The 26,684-nt window shown below is 40.8% G+C and overlaps 1 protein-coding gene across 3 annotated transcripts in view; it reads left to right on the top strand.

The window, feature by feature from the left end:
• The window catches only part of kif26ab (kinesin family member 26Ab), a 179,752-nt gene extending 157,582 nt beyond the window's left edge, over positions 1 to 22,170 (top strand). For all 3 annotated transcript variants that reach the window (XM_061968817.2, XM_061968818.2, XM_061968819.2), the window contains 11 exons: positions 649 to 864; positions 1,702 to 1,795; positions 5,359 to 5,621; positions 6,434 to 6,617; positions 8,616 to 8,775; positions 9,102 to 9,264; positions 10,031 to 13,259; positions 13,773 to 13,966; positions 14,603 to 14,626; positions 14,719 to 14,869; positions 20,445 to 22,170. In XM_061968817.2, the coding sequence (XP_061824801.2) occupies positions 649 to 864; positions 1,702 to 1,795; positions 5,359 to 5,621; positions 6,434 to 6,617; positions 8,616 to 8,775; positions 9,102 to 9,264; positions 10,031 to 13,259; positions 13,773 to 13,966; positions 14,603 to 14,626; positions 14,719 to 14,869; positions 20,445 to 20,629 (4,863 nt within the window). In that variant the 3' untranslated portion in view covers positions 20,630 to 22,170. The remainder of the gene's footprint in view (positions 1 to 648; positions 865 to 1,701; positions 1,796 to 5,358; positions 5,622 to 6,433; positions 6,618 to 8,615; positions 8,776 to 9,101; positions 9,265 to 10,030; positions 13,260 to 13,772; positions 13,967 to 14,602; positions 14,627 to 14,718; positions 14,870 to 20,444) is intronic.
• Positions 22,171 to 26,684: the final 4,514 nt, after the last annotated feature.

The raw sequence follows: 26,684 nt of genomic DNA on the forward strand, positions 1-26,684 counted from the left end.
TTGTTTGGAGGAAGTAGAAAGAAGAGCGAGATTGTCTCTGCCATGCCTCCATGGTTTGATTTAAAATTTTCGGGACCTATGCAGATCCCAATTACACAAAAACAGGTACCATTAGATAGGAAAAGTTGGTTTTGCATAATAGGTGACCTTTAAGTCCTCTCCTTTCTGGCCGCTACAATGTTTATGTAATGTGATTTATGTAATAAAGGTGCTGCTGTGAATTGTTTTTTTTTTAGATGCAGTCAGTAGTAAGAATGTGTATCGTTAGGATTTTATGGATATTATTTCCACTGTGGGTATTCCTTGTCGATACTGGTATTCATCAATACTTTTTATTCTTATTGTTGCTTTTTATTTTTATTCTTATTGTACAAACCCCGTTTCCATAAGAGTTGGGAAATTGTGTTAGATGTAAATAATAAACGTTTGCAGAAGGTCTTTAAAAACAGCAGAACTCTCTCGTAAAACTGACAAAATAAAATTGACCAAAATCAGTGTGTACTGTAGAGGACGTTGGTTCAAAGGAATATACAAAATAAGATTGATAGTGAAGGGAGAAGTTTACCTCCCAAGCCTTAGCTTTCTAGAAACATGATTTCTAATCCAACCCGCTCTTATTTTGCTCCCTTGCTTTTTGTCTGGTTGTAGGTAAAAGTGATGATGCGTATTTGCCCGTCTTTGGAGGCTACGGACTCGTCAGAGTCTCTGTCCTTCTTGAAAGTGGACAGCAGGAAGAAACAGGTCACCCTCTACGACCCTGCATCCAGCCCGCCGCACTCCAGTTCAGGACACAGACGCTCCGCCACCGTTGCCGTCCCAAAGATATTCGCCTTTGATGCTGTTTTTACCCAGGATGCCTCACAAGTAAATATACGTGCATGTGTGTGAATAGTTTTTGTTTTTGTGTAGTACCCCCTCTCAAGGGCAAAAGAACATCTTAATACTGACAGGGAGTGGCCAGGGGCTTAGGGGAAAATGCTGTCCTTGGGTCAGGGGGCACTCATACCAGCATGGGCCTAACAGCTGGGCCCTTTAAGCCCTCAAGGGAATGGTTTGAATCCACTGCTGTTATATCTAACCTCTCCTTCCATGGAGCTGCTACATCTAATCTCAGCCTTTTGGCGAGCATACCTACTGACACCAAAGACAAAAGGTCACATCCATGTTTACTACGGTGCAACACTTTTACCTTGTCACTGCTTTAAACAAACACTCCAAAAGTTCCCCAGAAGTTTGCATGAATAGGTGAGCAAATAAGAATATCATCACTTTGAGAGCTTCTCAACTTAGAGCAAGTGTTTTCACAATGTAAGCTGCTGATAGTTTTAGCCTAAAACGTTTTTCGCTGCAAAGCTGAGGCCAACATGCTAGATTGCACCACTGGGACAGCGCTGCTGGTGGCTAACTGTATCAGCAAGCTGCCGTGCCGTTAGAGGCCTTGTTTGCTGTATGATGAATGGGAGGGGGGGCCTCGGCTGCACAAGCTTCGTCCCAGAGGACTCATGTTGTAACAGATTGCAAAAATGAGTTACACGCTGAAGCATGTGCACACACCAGAGCAATAAAATATATAGAAACCATTCATGTGATTAGGATAAGCAGTGCCAAACAAATGTTTATTTAAGCTACTTATGGTTGTATTGTTCATTGTTTGTCGTCTTGTCCCCTATGTGGCTGTAAACTGTTGATGCCGTTCCGCAGGCTGAGGTGTGCTCAGGGACGGTGGCTGAGGTCATCCAGTCTGTGGCAAACGGCGCAGATGGCTGCATCTTCTGCTTTGGCCAAGTTAAGCTCGGTAAGATACACCCCTTGCCAGAAAACACACCTTTGTTAGCTGGAAGCAACTGGTACTGCTGTGTGTGTGTTTTATTTTGACAATTGGTCTGTTGGTGCCCAGGACTAATGTGAGTATCAGGGTTTCGCTCCCAAAAGTGGGCTATTTGAGACGAGTTAACATAAAGTGACTTCACATTAATACTAAGTATCTAATAGACTTAACATGTTTGTAATTAAAACAATTTTCCCAGAAAAATTAATGGAAGTAACATAGGTTTGGATACAATATAGTCCAATGGTGTAAAATTTGTTTTCTTTGAGGGCCACATCGCAGTTATGGCCAACTTGTAACAGTGATTAAGTGTATAATTGCCTCATGATATATTGCCTATGCATTTGATTATATATATATATATATATATATTTTTTTTTTTTACGTACAAATCAATAAATAACTTGCTTTGAAATCATGTGTCAAGGACTACGTTTACACTGCAGGCCAAAGTGGCCCAAATCGGATTTTTTCAAAGGCGGATTTTTTCAAAATTTGATTTTTTTCCAGCTGACTGTATGCACTGCATGTAACATGTGATCTTTATCAGACTCCAGTTTGAACCAATGTGGCCCCAATGTGGTACCGGTCCGTGGATCGATTGGTACACAAGAAATTAAAAAAAATAAAATCATTTTTATTTTTTTTTTTATTAAACCAACATAAAAAAACACAAGATACACTTACAATTAATGCACCAACCCCAAAAACCTCCCCCACTCATTCACACTCATTCGCACAAAAGGGTTGTTTCTTTCTGTTATTAATTTTTCTGGTTCCTACATTTTATATCAATATAGATCAATACAGTCTGCAGGGATACAGTCCGTAAGCACCCCCCGGTCCTTGGGACAAATTTTCAAGCGTTGACCGGTCCGCAGCTACAAAAAGGTTGGGGACCACTAGCCTAGACATCACTTGCATGCGCGGTTCGATAATGTGAAAACAAAGGAAGTTGACCGGATTCCATAAATGAACAAGGAAGACTACAAAATAAAATAAAATGTATTTCCACACCTTAAAAATGTGAGTTTTTTTTACAAGAAAATAAATTGAGGTAATATTTGAAAAAAAAAGATTAATGGGCTGCACACCGTGTATGCAAATTCTGTAGCTTGTGACAGTGAAACTGATGAGTGAGCATATGCATACAAAAATTACGTCTACTAGAAGTTTAAGATATCATCACGGTTACTACTTATTAATCGACACAGCGCTAACCAATAATCACTAAACTCAGCAAAAAAGGTAAGGCATATGATTTTCGTGTTGAAAATATCCGCGGACGGAGTCACATAATTGGCCAATAAAACGGAATCTGCTGATAAACGCAAAATCAGGGAAATTTACAGAAATGTAAATAAAATGTCGTCATTGCGAGGAAAAGGAAAAATTTGTTTCGGAAAATAATGTGACCGGAAGTGTACATTCACCATAAATTAAACAATGTCGAGACAGGCACTTAAAACAGCGGCTAAACTACGAAGCTAAAGCTAGAAAGAACAATCAATAGACCGACAACACATCTCATCTGTTTGTGTTGTTGTGAACAACATCATGGATGTAACGATAATTTTGAAAGAGGAGAGCAGCCGCAACTTGAGAGTTGTGGCCGAGCTCTTCTTCTTTTTTTTTTACAGCCTCAAGTCCTTTCTTTACTCGTCAAGTTAAAAACAACAGCACAGCACACTTCCCCCCTTCACAATAAAAGCCCGGTGCGCCACATCCGTTCTAAAAGTTTCGAAAAGTACCTTACACATACATAATGTACTTAAAGCACTTATTGATACATTTACACAATTATTATGCTTTGACCTAAAATATTGGTCAAAATTGTCCCAAGATGTATTGCACCAATAAATGTAAGTATTTTGGAAAAATCTGAAATGTCACTTGAGGGCAAAAAAATCAGATTTGATGTGCAGTGTAAACGGGACCAAGGTGACAAGCACATATTTATCTATTTATTGTTATTTAACAAAAATTAAAAATTGTACAGTGTATAGTATAATTCTTGTTGCATGATCAAATTATATTAAAGGTTAAGATATATGTAATTTCATTCAGTATGTATATTTTTTCCTGTCGAAATAAAAAGAACAAATACATTTATAAAGAAAGATGAAGTACTTTATCGATGCACATTATTTACTGGCTTTTGCGGGCCATATAAAATGATGTGGCAGACCAGGTCTGACACCTGTGCCAGACTATTAGAGCCCAACAAAAGAAGTAAAATCATGAGAGAAAATAGCAACAATATTTTAAATTAAATAATTTTTTGTTAATATTACCAATTAATGTCAGTAGTTTAATAGTTCAGGTTGGTAACAATATCACATTTTTATGATGGATTTCGTCACATGTTTTTGGACATGTTACATTTTCTTTATAATACTATGATCATACTTGCCAACCCTCCCGGATTATCTGGGAGACTCCCGAAATTCAGTGCCTCTCCCGAAAACCTCCCGGGACAAATTTTCTCCCGAAAATCTCCCGAAATTCAGGCGGACCTGAGTCAGCTTTCCCACAATATAAACAGCGTGCCTGCCCAATGACGTTATAACTGTAGAATGATCGAGGGCGAGTTCTTGGTTTTTTATGTGGGTTTATTGTTAGGCAGTTTCATTAACGTCCTCCCAGCGCGGTAACAACACACAACAACAGCAGTCACGTTTTCGTCTACCATAAAGCAGTTCTTCTGCCGTAAACAGCAATGTTGTGACACTCTTAAACAGGACAATACTGCCATCTAGTGCATTTGATAAAAGCACTTTAGTGCGTGCCTCACAGCAATGCATCATCAGAGAGGGTGTTCAGCATGGTTAGAAAAATAGTGACAGAGAATAGAACAATGATGGACAATTCAACCCTTAACTCAACAATGAGTAGATGAGTGTTATGTGTGTGTATATGTGTAAGTAAATGAACACTGAAATTCAAGTATTTATTTTATTTATATATATATATATAACTACAATTGCCCTGTGAGGAGGTGGCGACTTGTCCAGGGTGTACCCCGCCTTCCGCCAGATTGTAGCTTAGATAGGCTCCAGCGCCCCCCGCGACCCTGAAGGGAATAAGCGGTAGAAAATGGATGGATGGATATAACTACAATTCACTGAAAGTCAAGTATTTCTTATATATATATATATATATATATATATATATATATATATATATATATATATATATATATATATGAAATACTTGACTTGGTGAATTCTAGCTGTAAATATACTCCTCCCCTCTTAACCGCGCCCCCAACCACGCCCCCCACACACCCCCCACCTCCCGAAATCGGAGGTCTCAAGGTTGGCAAGTATGACTATGATACTATTGTCATAATGTGTTATGATTATTTCTGTTCTTCTCCCCCCCAAGCTCCAATTAATCTATTCAATTATTCACTGACTGGGTGCACGGTCGACGAAAGCAAATACCAAAAACAGTTTTTTATTTACTTCTTTATTAGCTATCATAAGCCATGACTTGAACGTCCTCCTATATACACGTCATATTGACAGGCAAGACCTACACCATGATTGGCAAAGACAGCTCCACGCAGACCCTTGGCGTCGTGCCCTGCGCCATCTCCTGGCTCTTTAAGCTCATCAGCGAGCGCCAGGAGAAGACGGGCGCTCGCTTCTCCGTCCGAGTGTCAGCGGTGGAAATCTTTGGCAAAGACGAGGAGCTGAAGGACTTGTTGTCTGAAGTGTCGACTGGGAACCTGCAGGAGGGCCAGTCTCCTGGCATCCACCTGAGGGAGGATCCTATTTGTGGCACTCAGGTAAAAAAACGATCCACCTCTCCACACTCTTTCGATTTAGCTTGCTTTCTTTTTCTCTGTGGGTAGTACAGCACATATGTCTGCATAGTAACACTATTCTCTTCATGATCAGCATCATTGAAAAGTGTTTGTCTTATCTTGTGTTGTGGGTTTCAGTCCCCCAGGTAGCATAGTCCAACTCTTACCTGCATGCTTCTAGCTTTAGATCTCCACCAAAGCCATCCATGTGGTATTGATGGCTTTCTACTTACCTTTGTATTGACTCTTTTGTCAGCATCTATCGTGTGCGTGCGCGTGTGTGTGTGTGTGTGTGTGTGTGTGTGTGTGTGTGTGTGTGTGTGTGTGTGTGTGTGTGTGTGTGTGTGTGTGTGTGTGTGTTTGTGTGTGTGTGTGTGTGTGTGTGTGTATTATCGGGGGACGATGTTGGTTTGAAAAGCCCCTCACAGGTGTTGCTGTCAGATGTTTGGGGGAATGTTTCTGCCCTCACTTCAAAGACAGTTTTCTTCCTCTGTGCAACCACATGGAGGTTCCCTTCCTCTCTCATCATCATCATCCCATCCATGGTGAAGGGCTTGCCTCTGCTTCCTGCTGCACCATTACCTTTGCTAATCTTCCTCCCTCTGTGCACATATCTGCTGGTTTAATTGCCCCTGAGACCCAATCTAATGGCCAAAGAATATGTGTTGGGGTCCAATTAACCGCTTTCCCCCTTCCTCCCTTTTTGTTCCTGTTCTTTTTATGTAGCACCACGTGGTCTCTTTTGCTCACCCCTCTCTTTCTGTGACACCCCCTGCCCCCAAACCTCTTTGCAGCTTCAGAATCAGAGCGAACTACATGCACCAACAGCCGAGAAGGCAGCTTTCTTCCTGGACGCTGCCCTATCTGCCCGGAGCACTAGCCGGCCCGATGCGGACGAGGAGGAGCGCCGCAACTCCCACATGCTGTTCACGCTGCACATCTACCAGTACCGCATGGAGAAGACTGGAAAGGGAGGAAGTTAGTGTCATTTCTACAAGTTCTACAAATGTAGTTCCTCCCTGGAACCTATATTTACTAAAATATATCATATACAGTAGGACTTCAATTTACAAACTTATTTGGTTCTGTGTCGGAGCTCTTACCTCAAATCACTTGTATCTCAAATCAACGTCTTCTATTGAAATTAACTAAAATAAATTGGTGCCCCCCCAAAACCCCAGCACAATCTTAAAGGGTGACATGCCTTTTACAAAGAAAACAAACGTTTAGATAATTGTCCTGAGTGTGTGAATGTGAGTGTGAATGTTGTCTGTCTATCTGTGTTGGCCCTGTGATGAGGTAGCGACTTGTCCGAATGCAGCTGAGATAGGCTCCAGCACCCCCCGCGATCCCGAACGGGACAAGCGGTAGAAAATGGATGGATGGATGGATAATAAATATTGTATTAAAAACAATACAATAGAAATGTAGTACAAACGACTACAGTAGTTTTATGAAGTACCGTAAGGATAATGTATAGAATTTACCTTGGAGAGTGGACTTCTACAGTATCTCCTTCCCGCTGCTTCTCAGTTAATCAGCAGCTTTTCCATATTTTCCTTGATAAATGTCTGCCGTATTATTTTAACATTCTTCGCTAGCGTTACACTCATTCTGCTTCAGCATGGTGCAGACGAGCTATGCTACACATAAGTGAAGTGAAGTGAAGTGAATTATATTTATATAGCGCTTTTCTCTAGTGACTCAAAGCGCTTTACATAGTGATACCCAAAATCTAAGTTCCATTTAAACCAGTGTGGGTGGTACTGGGAGCAGGTGGGTAAAGTGTCTTGCCCAAGGACACAACGGCAGTGACTAGGATGGCGGAAGGGGGGATCGAACCTGCAACCCTCAAGTTGCTGGCACGGCCGCTCTACCAACCGAGCTATACCGCCCCACATAGTCAACTACCTGCTCTGTCATGTTTTTGACGATTTATTTCTTTAATTCAATGGATATCATTCAGTTTTTCTGAGCACTGTTCCTTACACTCACTTTCTTCTTTCTCATGCTTGGAAAATAAAGTTATGTCGACTTGTAGTTTTAAGCTAATGCTAGCGAGAAAGCCCAGATGTTTGGGGCAAATATTACGGGGTTTACTATGCCAACTAATCGCGGGGATGCGTATAACTCTAATTTTTGCCTCAACATGAATCATTACAATTAGCCAAAAGACAGCTCTTATCTCAAAACACTCTTAAGTTGAGGTGCCACTGTACTACTTTAACATTAACATACGGTAAATTGTCCAATTATTCCATTTAAGTCTCTGTCTGCGATGTCTACAAAGGGAAATAACCGCCAAAATTAGCGCTGGATCCAAAGCATCAGAATTGTTATTAACTTCACAAGATAGTAGTAGCATTTAAAGTACAGATGCATGCACTTTAAAACGTTGGTTACTTAGCTCTTGGTGTGAAACTCATGCGTGTTATACTCGCTATAATGTTGTATGCATTGAGCGGTATTATTGCTGGCTAAGCAGTTTGCGCCTTACCACTGTTGCTGCTGTGTTTATGCAATATACTTAGGAGTAAATAACCACGCGCAAAGCTACATTTCCCTTTACAGTTTCTCATGCACTCTAAATCATTATTACAATTAAACATTAACATTTTTACATATGGTGTAATGAGTTTTCAAATTTTGAGAAGTAGCAGCGTCACTCCAATTAACTCCACGTTCTCTTTGCAGTTTGGGTAAATAAACGCTCCCGCTTTAATTACAGCATTGAAGACATACTGTGCAGAAACTAATGAAACGATTGAATTTACTTCAGAAAACATGCTTTAAAATGACTTTTTCTTTACCTGCTTTTAGTATTTTAGTCTGCAAAACTACACTACTACTATTACTACATCAGCCGGTGTGGTAGTCAGCCAGTCTAGTCTAGCCTGCGCTGTGTCACTCAGTCCTGAGGAACTTTGTAGACATAATGGATCTGTGCTTTACTCATTTCTCCTTCTGCCCTCCCAGTGTCTGGCGGACGGAGCAGGTTGCACCTTATCGACCTGGGGAGCTGTGAAAAGGTCCTGAGCAAAAGCCGAGACGCAGGGGGCGGTGCTTGTCTTTCTCTGAATGCGTTGGGAAATGTCATCATGGCTTTGGTGAATGGAGCAAAACACGTACCTTACAGGTGGGAAATACTCCATTCATCACAGAGCCTCTGCAAAGTTTATTCCCAATGTCATTGTATCAGGCAAGTCCCAGCTTGCAGTGTTACCCTGTCACATGTGCTCCTAATTATTCAGTTTGTTGAGCTCGCCTCTTATGACAGCCTTTGCAGCTGTTTATAATATATTTGGCTAAGTGAGGCTTGGAAATATTTATTATACATCTCTTTTTACCCCTAGTTGAAAATGCTTCATCCTGGAGAGAGTTTTGAAACCATGACAGCTCTCTTTATTGTCAGTGTGATATATAACAGGGCTGTTTGCTAATAACAGTGTCTAACTCCTGCAGGGACAGCAAACTGACAATGTTGCTGAGAGAGTCCCTTGGCAACATAAACTGTCGAACCACCATGATCGCCCACATCTCAGATTCTCCCGTCTACTACGCAGACTCGCTCACCACGATCCAGCTGGCATCTCGTATACACCGCATGAGGAAAAAGAAAACAAAGGTATCAAAGACCAATGATAAAATTGAGCAATAATGAAAATGTGCATTTTTATAATAGCAAAGAGTAATTTAGCAAGTTATTATTCAAAAAATCACTACGCCCGTAATAACTGTGTTTCATTTGATACTTAATCAATACAGAGTCATTATTATAAAACATTTAAGTACTGCTGTTATACTATTCATCATTCTATTCACTATGTCTTTTGCTTAGGATGCTAAATGTGTCTTCCTCATGTAGCTCTGGAGCTACTAAGCAAATTAATGTGTGAATTCCTCCGCACATGAAAGATTATCCGTGCAGTAGGTCCGGTGGTAGTTTTTCTCTACTCCTCAACACATAATCGTGTAATCAATACCACCGCCTGAGGAATTGTACAATGCATTCCTTGGAATTAGGAAAATATATTCTCCAGATAATTAGGTGGAATGACAGCATGTATTTTTTAACTAACGGTTCCAGGCTTAATTACAATGCAGTCCACACTCAGAAATTCATAATATTGACATTCATTTTAATGCGAGTATCGATGTAAACTTTTGACCTTCAGATAAACAATGACTGATAAATTCACAGGAATAAATTCCCTCTTAATCTTATCCAAAGATTGATTTGATCCTGGGAATTAATATCCCAGTCAACTGGTTTCCGAGAAAGACCAGATTGCCACATGAATATTTTAAAAGATGGACTCAGTGTTACTGCCTTCCTTTAATGAGATTGTCTTAAAGACATATTTGCCTCCTGCTTTTATTCTGCTTCTCAGTATGCGTCTAGTTCATCTGGAGGGGAAAGTTCCTGTGAAGAAGGGAGGATCCGTCGGCCACCTCATCTCAGGCCTTTCCACCCTCGGACCGTGGCCCTGGATCCTGATCTGCCTTCTATGCTCAGTGACCCAGACTATTCCTCCAGTAGTGAACAGTCATGTGATACTGTCATTTATGTGGGCCCTGGGGGGGCTGCCATCTCAGACAGGGAGCTCAGTGACAACGAAGGCCCACCTGCCTTTGTTCCCATCATCCCCTCCCTCAACAAGAAGAGGATGGCAAAAGACGGCCCCTTTAACAGAGATCATTTTTTTAAATGCAACACGTTTGCTGAGCTGCAGGAGAGACTGGAATGTATTGATGGCAGTGAAGAACCTGCAGCGTTTGTAGGTGAGGGCAAGCAAGGCCAAGCTAGCCCCAAGACGGAAAAATCTACGGATAGCGGAAACGTTGTGTCACCAAAGACTATTGCAAGTACCGCTTGCAACCAAGATGGTATCTCACCCAAACAGTCTGCTAAATCTGTTGCCGTACAGCCAATTTGCAGCCCTGGCACTAAATCTAAATTGGACATATCAACGAGGCAACATGCAGAACGGAAACCATCCGATTGTATTCCAAATATGTGCAGAACTAGTGCTGATGGTGAAAGGAATTCGCTTTCAGAAAACATGAGTGCTGACAAATTCCCAACAGCTGCAACAACTGATCCTGAGCCAGTTGTAAGGGAGAAGGTCTACTACAACAAGAACGCATCTAGCAAAGAAAATGTAGAAAAGGAGAAGAAATCAAACACTCGAATGCCTCCAATAGGAATGAGCCACCAAGCCGTGAAAAGCAGGGATCCTTGCTCTTCCCCAATTCTCCGAGCTCCAGTGGAGGTTTGCCAAGTGCGCTCCACCTTGCAGGAAAGATGTTTTGATCGGGACATCCTTAGAGCTACTGTCACCCTGCAGCAGCCTGTGGAGCTTAATGGAGAAGACGAGCTTGTGTTTACGCTGGTAGAGGAGTTGTCTATAGGCAGTATTGTTGACAGGGACCGGCCATCCAGCATTATCAGCTTTAACAGTGATTGCTCTCTGCAGGCGCTTGCCTCAGGTTCCAGACCAGTTAGCATCATTAGCAGTATCAATGATGAATTTGATGCCTACACATCATCTGTCGGAAGATCGGAGGTGAACATTGCGTTGGTCACACCACCACTCGAAGGAGTAAATGTGGATAGTAGAGGTTCATCTATCAGCTCTTGGCTTAGTGAAGTTAGTGTGTGCACTCTGGAGAGTGAAGGGGCTCAGTCTTCTGATGTGTTCCTTCCACCAGGCAAGAGCATGGGTCCAGAAGCCACCATAAATGTTGATTCCCTTGACGTGTTCCATTGTGTATCATCTCCTAGAGATGCCAAGAATTCCTTGAACGACAGCGGATTTAGTTTTTCCGAACAAGACAGTGACAGTGTTGCCTCAAGCAAACTATCATTGACAAAGTGCCCCCCATCTCCAGATTCAACCAAAGGGTCCCTCAGATTTCCATCTAAAATAGCAAAAGCCCATTCACTCAGCTCCTCCTTTCCACAAAGTCCCTCTATAGTTCACTCCAGTCTTCCAAGAAAGGTGAAACCTACCTCATCTATCTCCAGTAGCAGCAGTAGCAGCAGCAACAGAGATCCACCAAGGCAAGAGGCTAAGCAAGAAAGTCTTTGGCACCGTGCAGACAACCACCCACAATTTCAGCTTTCTGACTCCAACAACACCAGCAGGTTTGTCAGAAATCCCTCCAGCGGTATCTCTTCAAGCAAAATATCCAGCAACTGTAACAGTGCACCTCGTCCATTGAAGGTGCATGGGTCTACCTCATCTCAAAGGGTGGTTGATGGATGTGAGAAGTCGACTAGTAAGAAATCTGATCCTCCAAGCAGGATGCCTCAGCTGAGAAGAGGTGCCACCACTCTAGGAACAGTGCCCGTTATCCATTCATCAATGGACTACAAGGGCACCCAAGATGTTGCAGAAGCTACAAGCCTTAAGTTCTCCTCTCTGGGGAAAAACAGCAAGGCTAACTCACAGAAATCAAGTAATCTACCCAGACCTGGTTACACATCCCCTCCTCTGCCACCAGTGAGAAAGTCTAGTCTTGACCAAAAGACCAAGATCCTTCTACCCCAAAGTGCCTTAAAGTCAGCATATGGGGAGACAGCAAAGAGCTTTGGAGCGAGGGTAGCTGTATCAGAAGATGAGATTGAGGTTCGTCACAGAGTGGACTCCACTAGTTTGAAAACCTCCAGCCTCAAAGGTGAACATAATGTCAGAGTTGCCTCCAGTATGAAGCCCAGAGGGACAAGAGGTGAGGCTGGACATCACTATGGTAGTCAAATGTCCTTGGAGAGGTGTGAAAGCCTCTCTCTGCCCAGCCCCAGACTAGGACTTAGTAGGGAAAACAGTGGAGCGAGTTTGGGGAACAGCAGTAGCAAAGTAGGCAAATCTATACCAAGATTTGGTATCCCTAATTCATCAAGTTCCCCTATCGCTACCTGCCCATCATCCCCAGGAGGAGGAACTATAAGCAAAATTGGTCAGGTCAAAACATCAGGAAATCCTCGAGTATTTGGAGCAATCAACAGCAACAAAGCACGCTCACTATCAGCCAACAGTTCCAAAGGCCTGAGCTCGTCTACTAAATCTTTGACTACTGCTGGGACTAGAAATATGAATGCCAACCTTCCTCCTTCAGGCAGAACTTCAGCTCCTCGGGCTGCTGCTGCAGTCAGTAACAAACCCGGAAGAGGGACTATAATGGGCACAAAACAGGCTATACGAGCTGCCAACAGCCGTGTGAGTGAACTGGCAACAGGCAGCATACCAGGCAAACACGTAAGAGGCTCTGGAGATTCGGACAGTGGCAACGACAGCGGCGTAAACGTGGGTGATGACAAAAGCCCTGTTGCCATGCTACCTTCTCCATACAGCAAAATAACAGCACCTCGGCGGCCCCAGCGTTACAGCAGTGGTCACGGCAGTGACAACAGTAGTGTGTTGAGCGGAGAGTTGCCTCCTGCTATGGGTCGCACTGCCCTCTTCTATCACAGTGGCGGCAGCAGCGGGTACGAGAGTATGATCCGTGACAGCGAAGCTACAGGGAGTGCATCCTCTGCCCATGACTCCATGAGCGAGAGTGGCGTGTCCTCTTCAGGCAGAAACAGGAGCTCCAAATACCCCAAAAAGCGAGCAACTGGTGAGATTTGGAAGTTTTACTTGTGTCGAAAATGTACTACTGTAGCAATATAGCTGTCGTTCGTGCTCTATTATCCAGGAAGGCTCTTTATCGTTTTCTTTCCATTATCCTTCCTTATTACAGTCACAAATAGCTATTTCATTGTATTTTCTTTCTCCTTGGTTCAGTCTCATTCATTATTCATACATATACGGGAAAGCAGTGATGAATGTTTTAGAAAAAAAATATTCAAACCATTTCATGGTCAGGTTAGATGAATTGAACATGAGTGATGGGAACCTCCTTCAGGTTTTTTGTCCTAGCCCATAGGAGCATCGGTATTCAGAGCTTACACGGAACCCACAAAAATGTTCTGTCTGTAAATGTGCTGCATGCTAACTCATGAAAAGTCTATAAATATGCAACCAGCAGCCTTGCATCACTTGAAACTCATACATATTTAGCCACAGATCCCAACAAACACCAATGCATGCCTCAAATGTAACGTGTGCATTTATGTGCGTGCCTTTGTAGGCTTCCAGAGAAGACGTCTCATCCCGGCGCCCCTGCCAGACACTTCTTCCCTGGGGAAGAAAGCGGGCACAGCTGGGCAATGGGTAGACTTGCCCCCTATGTCGGGAACACTGAAAGAGCCTTTTGAAATCAAGGTCTACGAGATCGACGATGTGGAACGCCTTCAGAGACGACGTCAGGAACAAGCTATAGAGGTGTGTGGCAGGTCATTCCTGACATGTTTTACACGCCGATGCATCTTGCTGACCTCGTCATGGATCATGTGGCGCCTGGGTCCCGTCAAGCCCACTTGCTAAGCCTCAGCCGTGTTTTGCATATCCAACAAGTTGTGGGAATGTCTTAGTTCACTTCTTCCCAGTTTCTTTTTAAAGACCCAGACAGGAATAACACACTTCAGACGTTTGACCTTCTGTCAGCTCGGCGGCCAATCCCCCCAGCGACAATGTCAATGCGGAGATTTTACCAACTCAGAATTTTGACTCCTCGGGAATGTCAAGAGTTGTGCAGGCAATTACTAACGGGATTTAAATTATATATGGACTGTTCACGAAGGCGAGAGTGAGGATAATGATCTTGTTAGAAATAGTTGAAGAATGTGCAATGAAGGAAGGACCCTCGCCACTCATCGCTGATTGCTTTTTATAGCTCCTCTTCAATGCATCATTGACTGCTCCCGTAGGTTTAACACGGCCAGGCCAAAATTACATTTGATTTTCTTATAATTAGTTAGTGATTCATACTTTCTCCGCTACACAAACTTAACAGAGTTCCAATGAAATATAATAGAAAAACTAAATATTGACATTGTAACTTTGCCTTCTCAATTTCAGCAACCATTCCAGGATGTTGACAAGGTGAGGAAATAACAGGCAAAAAAACAAACGCTCTCTTCTATTTTCTGTATATTTATTCCATCACTAACAGAGTTTTTGTCTAATCTATATAGGGACTGCTGTATTTTAACAATAAGTTGAAGATGTTGGAGAGAAGGCAACAGCAAGTGAAGGAACTGAAATCCAAGCATGAGGTGTTGATGGAGGAGCTGGAGGACACCAAGGCTCGCCTAATGATGGATCCCAGCAAGTGGACAGGAGAATGTAAGTAATGTTTTTCCTTTTTTTTTTGCTATTCCTGAGCTGCCAACTTTTCCGGATTTTTCGAGAGACTCTTGTCTACCAATATCAAGTTGTGATGTTTTTGTGTGGATATGAAATACCGGAGCATTTGCTTGGAAGTTTCAAGGCTTGATGAGAAGATGGTTGATCAACACACACCAACTTCCTCTCCCTTTTTCCTTGCCTTCCTTGTGCCCATCCAGGGCTAGGGATGGGAATTCAGTTCAGTTTAGTTCAGTTTCAGTTTATTTCAAACATGCATACGATACAATTTAATGCATCACACATTTCCAGTTGTTTCATTACAGCAAGTCCGAAAAGGAGTAGGAAGAAGCAGAGCTTATTTAATCCTACCCCTTTTCATACCATAGCAATTTTATCCAATTTCTTTGTTCTCTCTAACAGAACAGTGAACAAATAAATAATAAATAAATAATATACAGCTGAGATAGGCTCCAGCGACCCCAAAAAGGGACAAGCGGTAGAAAATGGATAGATGGATACCATAGTAAGCAAACAAATATTAAATACATAAATAATCTTTGTCTCAATAAAAAAAAAAGAAAAAAAAAAGGGTTCAAGATGTTCATCATAATTCTTGTTCTGTGTAATTTGTGAACACTTGTAGTTTGAGCAGTCTCTTAAACTGAATCATATTGGTGCTTTGTTTGATTTCTTTGGTTAATCCATTCCATATTTTAATTCCACATACTGATATACTAAAGATTTTAAGTGTTGTACGAGCATACATATGTTTTAAATTTGATTTTCCTCTAAGGTTATATGTCTCCTCTTTTGTTGAGAAGAATTGTTGGACATAATTTTAGCTGTTTGCAAATGCACCAAATCGTTGAATTTCAATAATTGTGATTTAATAAATAAAGGGTTTGTATGTTCTCTATATCCAACATTATGTATTATTCTAATTAATCTTTTTTGTAACACAGTTAGTGAATGAAGCGCACATTTGTAGTTGTATCCCCATATTTCTACATTGTAACTCACAGTGACGTGCGGTGAGGTTGATGGCTGGTGAGGCACTGACTTCATCACAGTCAGATTTACAAACATATGAACCCTAAAGATTATCTTATTCACCATTTGATTGGCAGCAGTTAACGGGTTATGTTTAAAAGCTCATACCAGCATTCTTCCCTGCTTGGCACTCAGCATCAAGGGTTGGAATTGGGGGTTATTAAATCACCAAAAATTATTCCCGGGCGCGGCGCCGCTGCTGCCCACTGCTCCCCTCACCTCCCAGGGGGTGATCAAGGGGATGGGTCAAATGCAGAGGACAAATTTCATTACACCTAGTGTGTGTGTGACAATCATTGGTACTTTAACTTAACTTTAACTTTACACATACAGACTGTAGCACACAAAAAAGCACATTTAATTAAAAAAAACGTTACTATGGTCTTACCTTTACTTAGAAAATAAGTCCATGAGCCGCTGTTGTGCTGTATTAATGCACCCCCTGACGAGAGTGTTATATCAACTAAAGCCCTCACTTAAACTTTCCACGTGCAAGATTGAATCTATTTAAAAAAGTGTAACGGAGGGTTTATAAATGTCGCCTATACTGTATGAAACTACAAAATAACAAACACGGAGGCTCCAGTTTACACGAGGACCACTTTATTTACCTTCATTCAAAAACTTCCGCTCCACTCCAACGTGTCATCACTTCCGCTCTTAGCGCCTTCAAAATAAGAGCTCAAGGCATATACTGTATAACAGCGCATAACAGGAACTTAACATCACAAAGAGGAAAGCCCATAAAAATAGGTTACAAAAGTTATTTAATAAGAAGCCAAAAAGTGCAAAAACAATAATGTTCGTGTTGGAGGAGTTGTGAATTAGATACACCTGCAGTCTGCAGGTATACCTAATGTTGTTGCCCTGCAGTCATTCACAACTCCTCCAACACGAACATTATTGTTTTTGCACTTTTTGGCTTCTTATGAAATAACTTTTTTAAATAGATTCAATCTTGCACGTGGAAAGTTTAAGTGTGGGCTTTAGTTGATATAACACTCCCGTCAGGGGTTGCCGTGCATTCTACGGCGGGGGTGCAGGAGGCGAGCCTCAGCCAGTGCGTCTTTTGCAGCCGTTTTATGATCGCTCAGCACAAGAAACACTTTACACACATACATTTGTTGACAAAATACACTGTACATTATATACCTCAGCTAACTAAACTATGGAAATGTATAATATAATTCATATAGCAATACGGTCTCACTGCACAGCAGGCCAGCAGTTAGCCGAGTCCGCAATCCATGGTGAGGCACAACGCAGTGACGTGCCTCAACTGGCTGCTGTTCACCGCACCGTCTCTTCTCAGTATTTGAACGGCAAATGTGAAAATTCAGCGATTTTAAATAAAAATAATCTAAAACGGGTGAAGTTAAATGGAAAATAACGTTATAGTATAATCACTGGATACATATAACAATTTAATAAAAAAAAAATTATTTTTACATTTTTTTTCTTTCCATGATGGCAGGTGAGGCCCCGCCTCACCTGCCTCTAGTGACTGCACGTCACTGGTAACTCAGATATGGTAACACTAGTGAGCAGTAAAGAATATGAAGTGATTTTTGGTCTAGAACATGTTTAGCTTTATTGATCATTATTTTCAGGTTCCGATTCCACTTTCGGTTCTCTTATTGATTCTTATTTGGGAAAAAAAGAGAACAAAAAGGTGGATTAGCATCAATTGTGTTTAGTTTAGAGGTAACTTGACTTTACAAAGCCCACAGTGAGGTCTTAAGAGGCACATAACATAGACAAAAATGACTTTTAAAAATAAATATAAGAAACAAATATTCTTCTGTCTTCTAATTTTTCTGTCTAAGAGATATGTGGAACTTAACAAGAATGTAACATTTAGGAACATTTTTAAACTTTTAGGAATCTTTTGTCATCTTTCTAGAAAATATATTGGTGTAACTTAAAATATTAGAATGTTTTTTTAGATTGACAAAGAGAAACTATCATATACATACCTAACATGCAACTCAATATATTTCAAGCCTTCTTTTGATTTCATTTTGATGATTATGGTTTACAGCTGATGAAAACCGTGAATTGAACATTTTTGAAATGATCATCAAAATTATTATAAAGGCTTGACATATCTCACTTGGCATAAGGTAATATCACATCTCAGTTTCACATTTGAAGTTGAAACGCGGACATGGCTGGACTTTTACACAATATTCTAATTTTAAGTGAAAATGTCGTTGCAGGAAAACATGCAACTTTTCTCTGACTACAATTGTTTGTACCGGCTTGGGCGCTGCCATTTTGCTGTTTAACGTCACTACGCACGACGCTTAGTGACTTCAATACCCAACCTAGCATCATTAAGGGAATCGTTTGAAAAATTGGCAAGATATTCCAAAGAATTGATACACTGGGAACCGCTTCTTAACAAGAACCGTTTTTTGATTCCCATCCCTATCCAGGGCCTAGGCTTTTTGTGGCCCGAAAAAGGATTTTGTATGTGGCCCGATTTTAGTCTTTAATATTACTCGTGTAACACGTTATAGGCGCTATAGGCAGTGATGTGCGGTAAGAAGCTACAAGTAGCAACGCTACGTAGCTTAACTACATTTCGCAATAGCGTGGCGGTAGCGTCGCTACTTTTTGAACCATTAGCGATTGGTGATAGCTTAACTATTTTCACACCCATGTGGTGATATAGCATTCATATAAGCTACAAGTTACAAAGAGAAAATCCATCCATCCTTTTTTATTCCAGCGAGTTAATCCATTTTGGGGGGAGTTGAGGGGATGATTTAATTATGATGCGTTCAAGAGTCTTACGGCCTGAGGGAAGAAGCTGTTACAGAACCTGGAGGTTCTGCTTCGGAGGCTGCGGAACCTCTTTCTAGAGTCCAGCAGTGAAAACAGTCCTTGGTGGGGGTGGGAGGAGTCTTTGCAGATTTTCTGAGCCCTGGTCAGGCAGCGGCTTTTTGCGATCTCCTGGATAGGAGGAAGAGGAGTCCTGATGATCTTTTCCGCCGTCCTCACCACTCTCTGGAGAGACTTCCAGTCTGAGGCATTGCAGGCTCCAGTCCAGACAGAGATGCTGTTGGTCAGTAGGCTCTCTATAGTGCCTCTGTAGAATGTGGTGAGAATGGGGGGGAGGGAGCTGTGCTCTTTTCATCCGACGCAAAAAGTGCATGCGCTGCTGAGCTCTTTTTACATGAGCTCCGGTGTGTAGGGACCAGGTTATATTGTCAGTTATCTGCACCCCCAGGAACTTGGTGCTGCTTACTATCTCCACCGCTGTGCCGATGATGTAGAGTGGAGCGTGGCTGGACTGGTGCTTCCTGAAGTCAACGATGATTTCCTTGGTCTTGTTGACATTCAGGACCAGGTTGTTGGTTCTGCACCAGTCAACCAGATGTTTCACCTCCTCCCTGTAGTCCATGTCGTTGTTGTCACGGATAAGGCCCACTACTGTCGTGTCGTCCGCATACTTCACAATGTGGTTAGCAGTGGACCTGGCGCAGCAGTCATGAGTCATCAACGTGAACAGCAGTGGACTCAACTTCTATTTATAATGAATAATTCCTACTTCGTGGACATTAATTTGCCAGGCAAGGACAACACTAATTAACAGCAATAAACAAGGTTTTATGGTATTACTCTTGGATACCAGAATAGATTTGGCAATAGGAGCCTGAGTGTGTGCGTTAGAGACACAACCAACAAAAATGTAGTTGAAGTATGTTTATAATTAAATATTCAAAAATAATGTATTATTAATATTCAAGATTTGTATTTACTATCAATAATCACATATGAATAATAAACACAAAAAACAAGTTGACAACTACAATTCTGTTCTATCCAATTTGTTGACTAGTCATGTGTTTAAATTTCAGATAATGTCCAAAGTTCTGTCACGATGTAATCAGTCTCCATGATGGCGGTTGATTAGCAAGTATATATATGGGCTTTTAATGGAATTAAACTTTTACAGTTGACTCACTGCTGAATAGCAGAAAAAGTATCATTTTATCCAAGCGGTAATCCAGTAGAACACAGAAACACCTGCAGAGCACCACGACCACACAGCTAAGGAAACATCATACATTTTTAAAATGTACTTATGCGTCTTGTAAGGCTCACACGCACAAAATGAAACCAACCAATCAGGTTTCCCGGATTAAAAAAACACCAAATGTTGGCAGCTCTTCTATCACCACATCTGAAGTGAAGTGAATTACATTTATATAGCGCTTTTCTCTAGTGACTCAAAGCGCTTTACATAGTGAAACCCAATATCTAAGTTACATTTAAACCAGTGTGGGTGGCACTGGGAGCAGGTGGGTAAAGTGTCTTGCCCAAGGACACAACGGCAGTGACTAGGATGGCAGAAGCGGGGATCGAACCTGCAACCCTCAAGTTGCTGGCACGGCCACTCTACCAACCGAGCTATACCGCCCCATACATGATCATCATCATCATCATCATCATCATCATCATCATCATCTTCATCATCTGACTTCTCAATCTTGTGTTTTTTTCCCCTGAACAGTCGACGTAGACCAGAATTTGGATAACGATTCTCCGGAGTACCTGGAGGTCTTAGCGCGGGTCACGGACGACCTGGAGTTTTGTGTCAACCTGTGCAAGTCGCGAGTCATGATGGTGACGTGCTTCGACATCAGCAGCACGCCGGGAGCCGTCGCACAGGAGGGGCCGCGGGAAGTTGAAGTCTGAGGACGAGTGAAAGTGGATGCGGAAGTGGAAAAAAAGCGAAGGATGGCTCTATGTTGCAGCCGCTTCACGGATATTACTGCGACGAAGATGACGAGAGGGCCGTGTCTTTGCGTGAGATGGAGAAGTCGTAACCACTTTGCTACAGTGCCTCGTTGTCCAGAACGTGTTTCATGGCGGCGAAACGAAACGTGAGCACAAATGCCTTTCGGGCATAGCAGTGGCCGTCACTTACTGGAAAAGTCAGTGAAAACCTGGAAGTGCCTTTTTCTATTCTTTTCATTCGGTGCAGGTATCTGAAACATACCTAGGCAAACCCTGAACATACACAAATATTTTATATTGCATTGTAAAGTGTATTTATGATCATGTGGTGTGTACAAATCTCACTCAAAGGGAGGAATTGAAGAGCAGTTAAAAAAAAGAAAAAGAAAAAAAGCAATAAGCTAATGTTATTGCGCTCCCAGACTTTGCCTTTTTCTCTTATTTGAAACCTCAGTCAGCATTTTTGTCATGATCACTCTTGCGCCTTACGTTCACTTTTGTAGTTCCGACTGGACTCTGTTCTCTCATCAAGGATGCATTGTCGTCGTCTCTCCTCACTTGCCAGCTGGATCGCGGAAGCTTGCGAGTTGGAGTGAATGTTTGATTGGTCCCCCCAGTTGCCTTGACCACAATGAGTCTCAGTGGATGCACACTAAGGTAGAGCAGCACTTCTACACCTGCTCGGCCAAAAACGAGACATGAAGCCAAAACATATCAATCAGAGAGCCACTGTGATGGACAGTTAGTGTTGGTGTTCTCTTTGGTGCCTCCACGTGCTCATTTTCTACAAGAATAGCCCGGCATGGGGTTCGAACTATACAATGTCGCACAAAAGAGGCACAGAGAAAGCACAAATCTTCCTGTTGTTGACTTTTTTTGTTTCTAGCCGAGCCTCAGCTCTATGCATTCCAAGCCTTTTTTTTTTTACTGAAACTACTGTCAGACTATCATTACTGACTTGGAAGCGCTGCAGCAGCAGCCCATTATTTGTTTTGGATTTTTACATCTAGGCAAGTTATAAATGGCGTTTAACTACTCCACTTCATCATTGCTACATTTTAGCAGCGAGTACGAGCACATGAGTGAGAAAAAAACTAAACTTTTTTTGTATTTTGGTGCGTTTGAGTTCTACTGGATATGTAGGACAACAGGAATTTGTTTACTTTCTTCAACAAAGATGTCCTCTCTCAGGCCCTCTCTGAAGATGCTGCATGAGATTTTTTTAATCACTGTTAGGGATGATTTCTACTCCATTTTTATCATTCTAATTTTTTACAATAACTTCACTGATGTGGACTTAGGCTTGTGAATTAACCAAACCAAGACCTTTTTTCCCCAGAAATTATTTTATGTAAGGTCATGTTTCATATCGAAACCCATATTTTCGAATATCTTTGTTCTTTTGTATAGGATTTTCAAACACTGTGTATAAATGTATGATATGGCAGCTTGTGTTTTACTTTTACAGTATCTGTGAATAAAATACTTCTTCTTAATGACGATGCAGTCTGATTGGTATTTTTAGGCATTATGTCCTGCTTCAGAATGTCACCGAATGAACCACAGCTCCCCAGAGCCAACAGTAGTGATGGGTAAGTGAGTGTATGGCACACTCACTACCTGTATCAACACTGCACTAATACTGTGTTAGTGTTTCCTAATTCTCTTAATTGGATTAAAAAAGGCACTGCATTTGACCTGCAAATAAAGTTAGTAGTTTGTTTATTAATATTCATATCAGCTGCTGCAATTCTTCTTGGGCTCTAAAATGACAAAAAGGCTGTGATACATGCAAGGGAATACACACACAGTCATACATAACAATAACACCACATTCAAAATAAAACATAACTTCCACATGACATACAATAATAGTTATGCTAATGTAGGAGTACACAATAACCATAACGGTGTTGGTTTACAGAAAAGTCAAAGCCTTCACAAAAACGGTACAGATTATTTACATGCAATCAAGTTGAGAACCAAAAATAGACCCCAAAAAAAATTCTGTAAATGTTAATATTTTACAGAATGTTACTGAATTTATTCCAAAAATAAACAATTAAGAACAGATACTTTTTTTTAATGAACAGTTGTGCAGAAAGGAATAAGAAACATGTAACTCTGGCCAATGACCAAAATGGTTAACAAAAAAAGAAAATGCACATTTGGCGCTATGAAATAAAAATAATTCCTGTTTTTTATTTTATTTTTTTATTTTTGTTTTTCATTTTAAATTTTAGTGTATTTTTAATTTTTTTGTTTTAATTTTTTTTAAAACAGATTACAATTTATAATTTAACTCATATCAGCAACCTATCGTTTCAAACGGGAAAATTCCCAAAACGAAATGAAAATAGAAAAAGTTGTCCGAGATCATTATTCATGCGTTCGTTACGTCTCGTCTCGATTACTGTAAGGTATTATTTCCGGGTCTCCCTATGTCTAGCATTAAAATATTACAGTTGGTACAAAATGCGGCTGTTGGACTTTTGACAAGAACAAGAAAGTTTGATCATATTACGCCTATACTGGCTCACCTGCACTGGCTTCCTGTGCACTTAAGATGTGACTTTAAGGTTTTACTACTTACGTATAAAATACTAAACGGTCTACTTCCATTCTATCTTGCTGATTGTATTCTACCATATGTCCTGGCCAGAAATCTGCATTCAAAGAATTCCGGCTTATTAGTGATTCCCGGAGTCTGCGGGCTGAAGAGCGTTTTCTATTCTGGCTCCAGTATTCTGGAATGCCCTCCCGGTAACAGTTAGAGATGCTACCTCAGTAGAAGCATTTAAGTCCCATCTTAAAACTAATTTGTATACTCTAGCCTTTAAATACACCCCCCTTTTAGATCAGTTGATCTGCTGTCTCTCTTTTCTGCTGTGGAGAGGTTATCATATGACCACGGATCAGCCTCCACAGATGAAGCGTTAGCTGTTCCAAGTCGGGACCCAGAGTGGACCACTTCTCTGTGCATCAGTTGGTGACGTCTCTGCGCCGCTGACCTGTCTCCACTCAAGATGATCTCCTGCTGGCCCCACTATGGACTGGATTCTCACAGTATTAACCGTACCCACTTGGCATCTATTGTACTGGTCACTCAAGGGGGTGGGGAGTCCCCCACATCTGCGGTCCCTTCCAAGGTTTCTCATTGTCATCCCATTGGGTTGAGTTTTTTCTTGCCCTGATGTGGGATCTGAGCCAAGAATGTCGTTGTGGCTTCTGCTGCCCTTTGAGACGTTTGTGATTAAGGGATATATAACTTTGATTGATTGATTAATAAACGACATTTGTAAAGTAACAAAGGACTTAAAGTTAGAATTATTTGCAGACGACACGGCTGCATTTTGTTCAAGGGAGAACACACAGAAGCTAATACAAATAATAACAGAAGAAATTCACAAATGAAAAAGATGATTTGACAAAAACAGAACTTTGAATCTCAGTAAAGCTAAAAAAATGCAGCTGTATTGATTACAGTGTCTTTTCCTTAAGATGACACACTCATCGAGGGACACAGTATCACTTCCTTTTGTAACTAGCTAGCAGCACTCATGCAGCCCCCCTGACGACGCTACCGTGGTTGAGTGTAGGCAAGACACTTGTGTTGCCAGACAACACATACAATATAACATTTGTTATATACAACATCATTGTCAAATGAAGGACTTCTGCTATGAAGTGACACGTTGATTAACATGTTAGTCATGGCTGCATCTTGTTGCACTTAGAAGTTGCTGTCTGAGTGGAAACAGTCGCAGGGAGTCGCGGCAGACGTCTGCGCTAAGCCGACATATCGTAGCCCGCTTTGCCTCAAGGCTTTAATCATTTGCAGGGAGCTGACTCTTGTGAACAAGAATGAGTTCACTGAAAAGTCAGGAGTCCCCTCTCATACTGAACCCATTTTACCTCAACCTCGCTGTAACCTTGTATTGGAGCTTTCTGCAAAGTCTTCACTTTTTGTTCAAGAACAATCTTCCCAAGTTCTCTGCACATTTCATATATTTCCCTTTACTAATGCCTCAAGTCTTTGTTGCCATTAATGCCTAACTACATTCAATCAGCTGCTTTCAAGCCTATTCTAATGGAGTTTTCTTTAGTTGAAACCACATTGGACTTAAGTTTGTTTAAACTTTTGGCCTATCCGCATATTGCATCATCTTATGTCTACTAAGGAACGGCCCTACTCAAATTAAAAAAGCAACAAGATACAGAACTAGGAAAAGCCATACATTTCAGAATAAAGTGAACATATTGTGAGTAAAGTAGAAGTGTAATTATTAAAGAAATGTTATCATTCTACAATAAAAAAGATGCATTGTTAAAGTGACAAAGTAAAAATATAATAATATAATGTCACAATTTAACAAGATATTACCAAAATAATGTCAGTGTTACAAGAATGAAATTGTAATTAAAAACACAACACAAGAACAGTGTTGAAATATTACAAGAGAATTAGTGTTTCGTTTCCTTTTTTTTGTTTTTTAACAAAATTAAAATCAAAATACTGTATTTTTCAGACTTTAAGACACTACTTTTTTCTTTTAACCCGGTGGCTTAAAAAATGGTGTGACCGTACCATTTTGTATTCCACAAATAGTTTTAAAGACAGGCAGAGACACTGAAAAGTTATGTTATTGTTTGTGCTATGGCGCCATCTTTTAGAAGAGTTTTGCTCACTCTTACTGCTGCGGTTCGAAAATGTACTTCCTGTTTCGTGCCTTGAACCCGTAGTATATCCCGTTTTGTCTACTATTTGTATATAGCGTTTCTGCTTGAAAGGGTTTTGCATTCATCACTCTAATCAATCAAGTTTTACAGTAGAACTAAAATAATTCATACTTTCTAAACTGTCCCACGTGTGATGTCTGTAGGAGTGTTTTAATGCATATTTGTATGTGCTATCGTAATGTTAGAGTCGTTAGCATTAGTGAATGTGCTAGCATGTTTACAAGTGTCTGTGTTAGTATTATTAACTTACAATGTAATTTTTTTTGGATTGTTTCAGTTTCGTAAACTCACCAAAACGTCACCGTGGAGTTATTGATTCTGTTTCGCTGATTAGAGAGCTAGCTTCTGCAGCAAGTGGGTCCATGACGATGACTTTGGTTCTGTTTGATCAGCCGTGTTACAGGCACTGTTCATAAACAATTAAGGTATGTAATATTTGTAAATGAATAAAAAAATATATTTTTTACCGGTGTATATCTGCGGCTTAAAGTCAGTCCGGTACGGCTAATATATGTCAAATATTTGTTTCTTCTAAAATGTTGTGGTTGCGGCTTAAATAACGCTGCGCTCTATAAAATACGGTACCGACATTTTGCAAGAAATGTCTCAATCTGTGAAAAAAGTTTCAATTTTGTTAAATTTTTACTTTGCAAGAGTAAAGTACAAATATGATTACATTGAATGTTCAAATATTACATGATTTTTTTTTTTCATTTTTACTAAGGACAGAATATACAAAATAATACAAGAATATGTGTTTTCATGTGTTTTGTTGCGTTCTGGCTTAGTTTTGTTGGTCATGACATCTGCATTTATTTATGAGGATGCAGCGATGACAGGCGGTACAATGTATTTATAACAAAAATAAATGTGCAGCAGGGAAGTGCACATGAAGCATAGGGCAAGCTATGAAAGTTTAGGTGCAAAGCAAAAAGCACAATAAAAAGCATTCTGATTGGCAGCCAGGGACAGGTGAGTAAGTGAGGGAGCCAGCGCTCAGGAGAAATAGTATTAAAAAGAAGGCAAACAGGTAATGTACACAAAAAGAAGAGCGCTGGACAGGAAATAAAAGAAAAGAAAAATAACTGTCATGAGAGATCATGACATGTTTATAACAAACAAGTAAGCAATTTTTGAATTTTACATCAGACATGTTTTGAGGGACAATAACATCAAAATATGACACTGATAAATAGAAAATATTAACAAAAGTCGTAATTTAACATAATTAGTCAAAACATTGAGAATTTCAAAATGTAACAACTAAACCATT

The sequence above is a fragment of the Nerophis lumbriciformis genome, linkage group LG08 (genome assembly GCF_033978685.3).
Source record: "Nerophis lumbriciformis linkage group LG08, RoL_Nlum_v2.1, whole genome shotgun sequence".
Lineage (NCBI taxonomy): Eukaryota > Metazoa > Chordata > Actinopteri > Syngnathiformes > Syngnathidae > Nerophis > Nerophis lumbriciformis.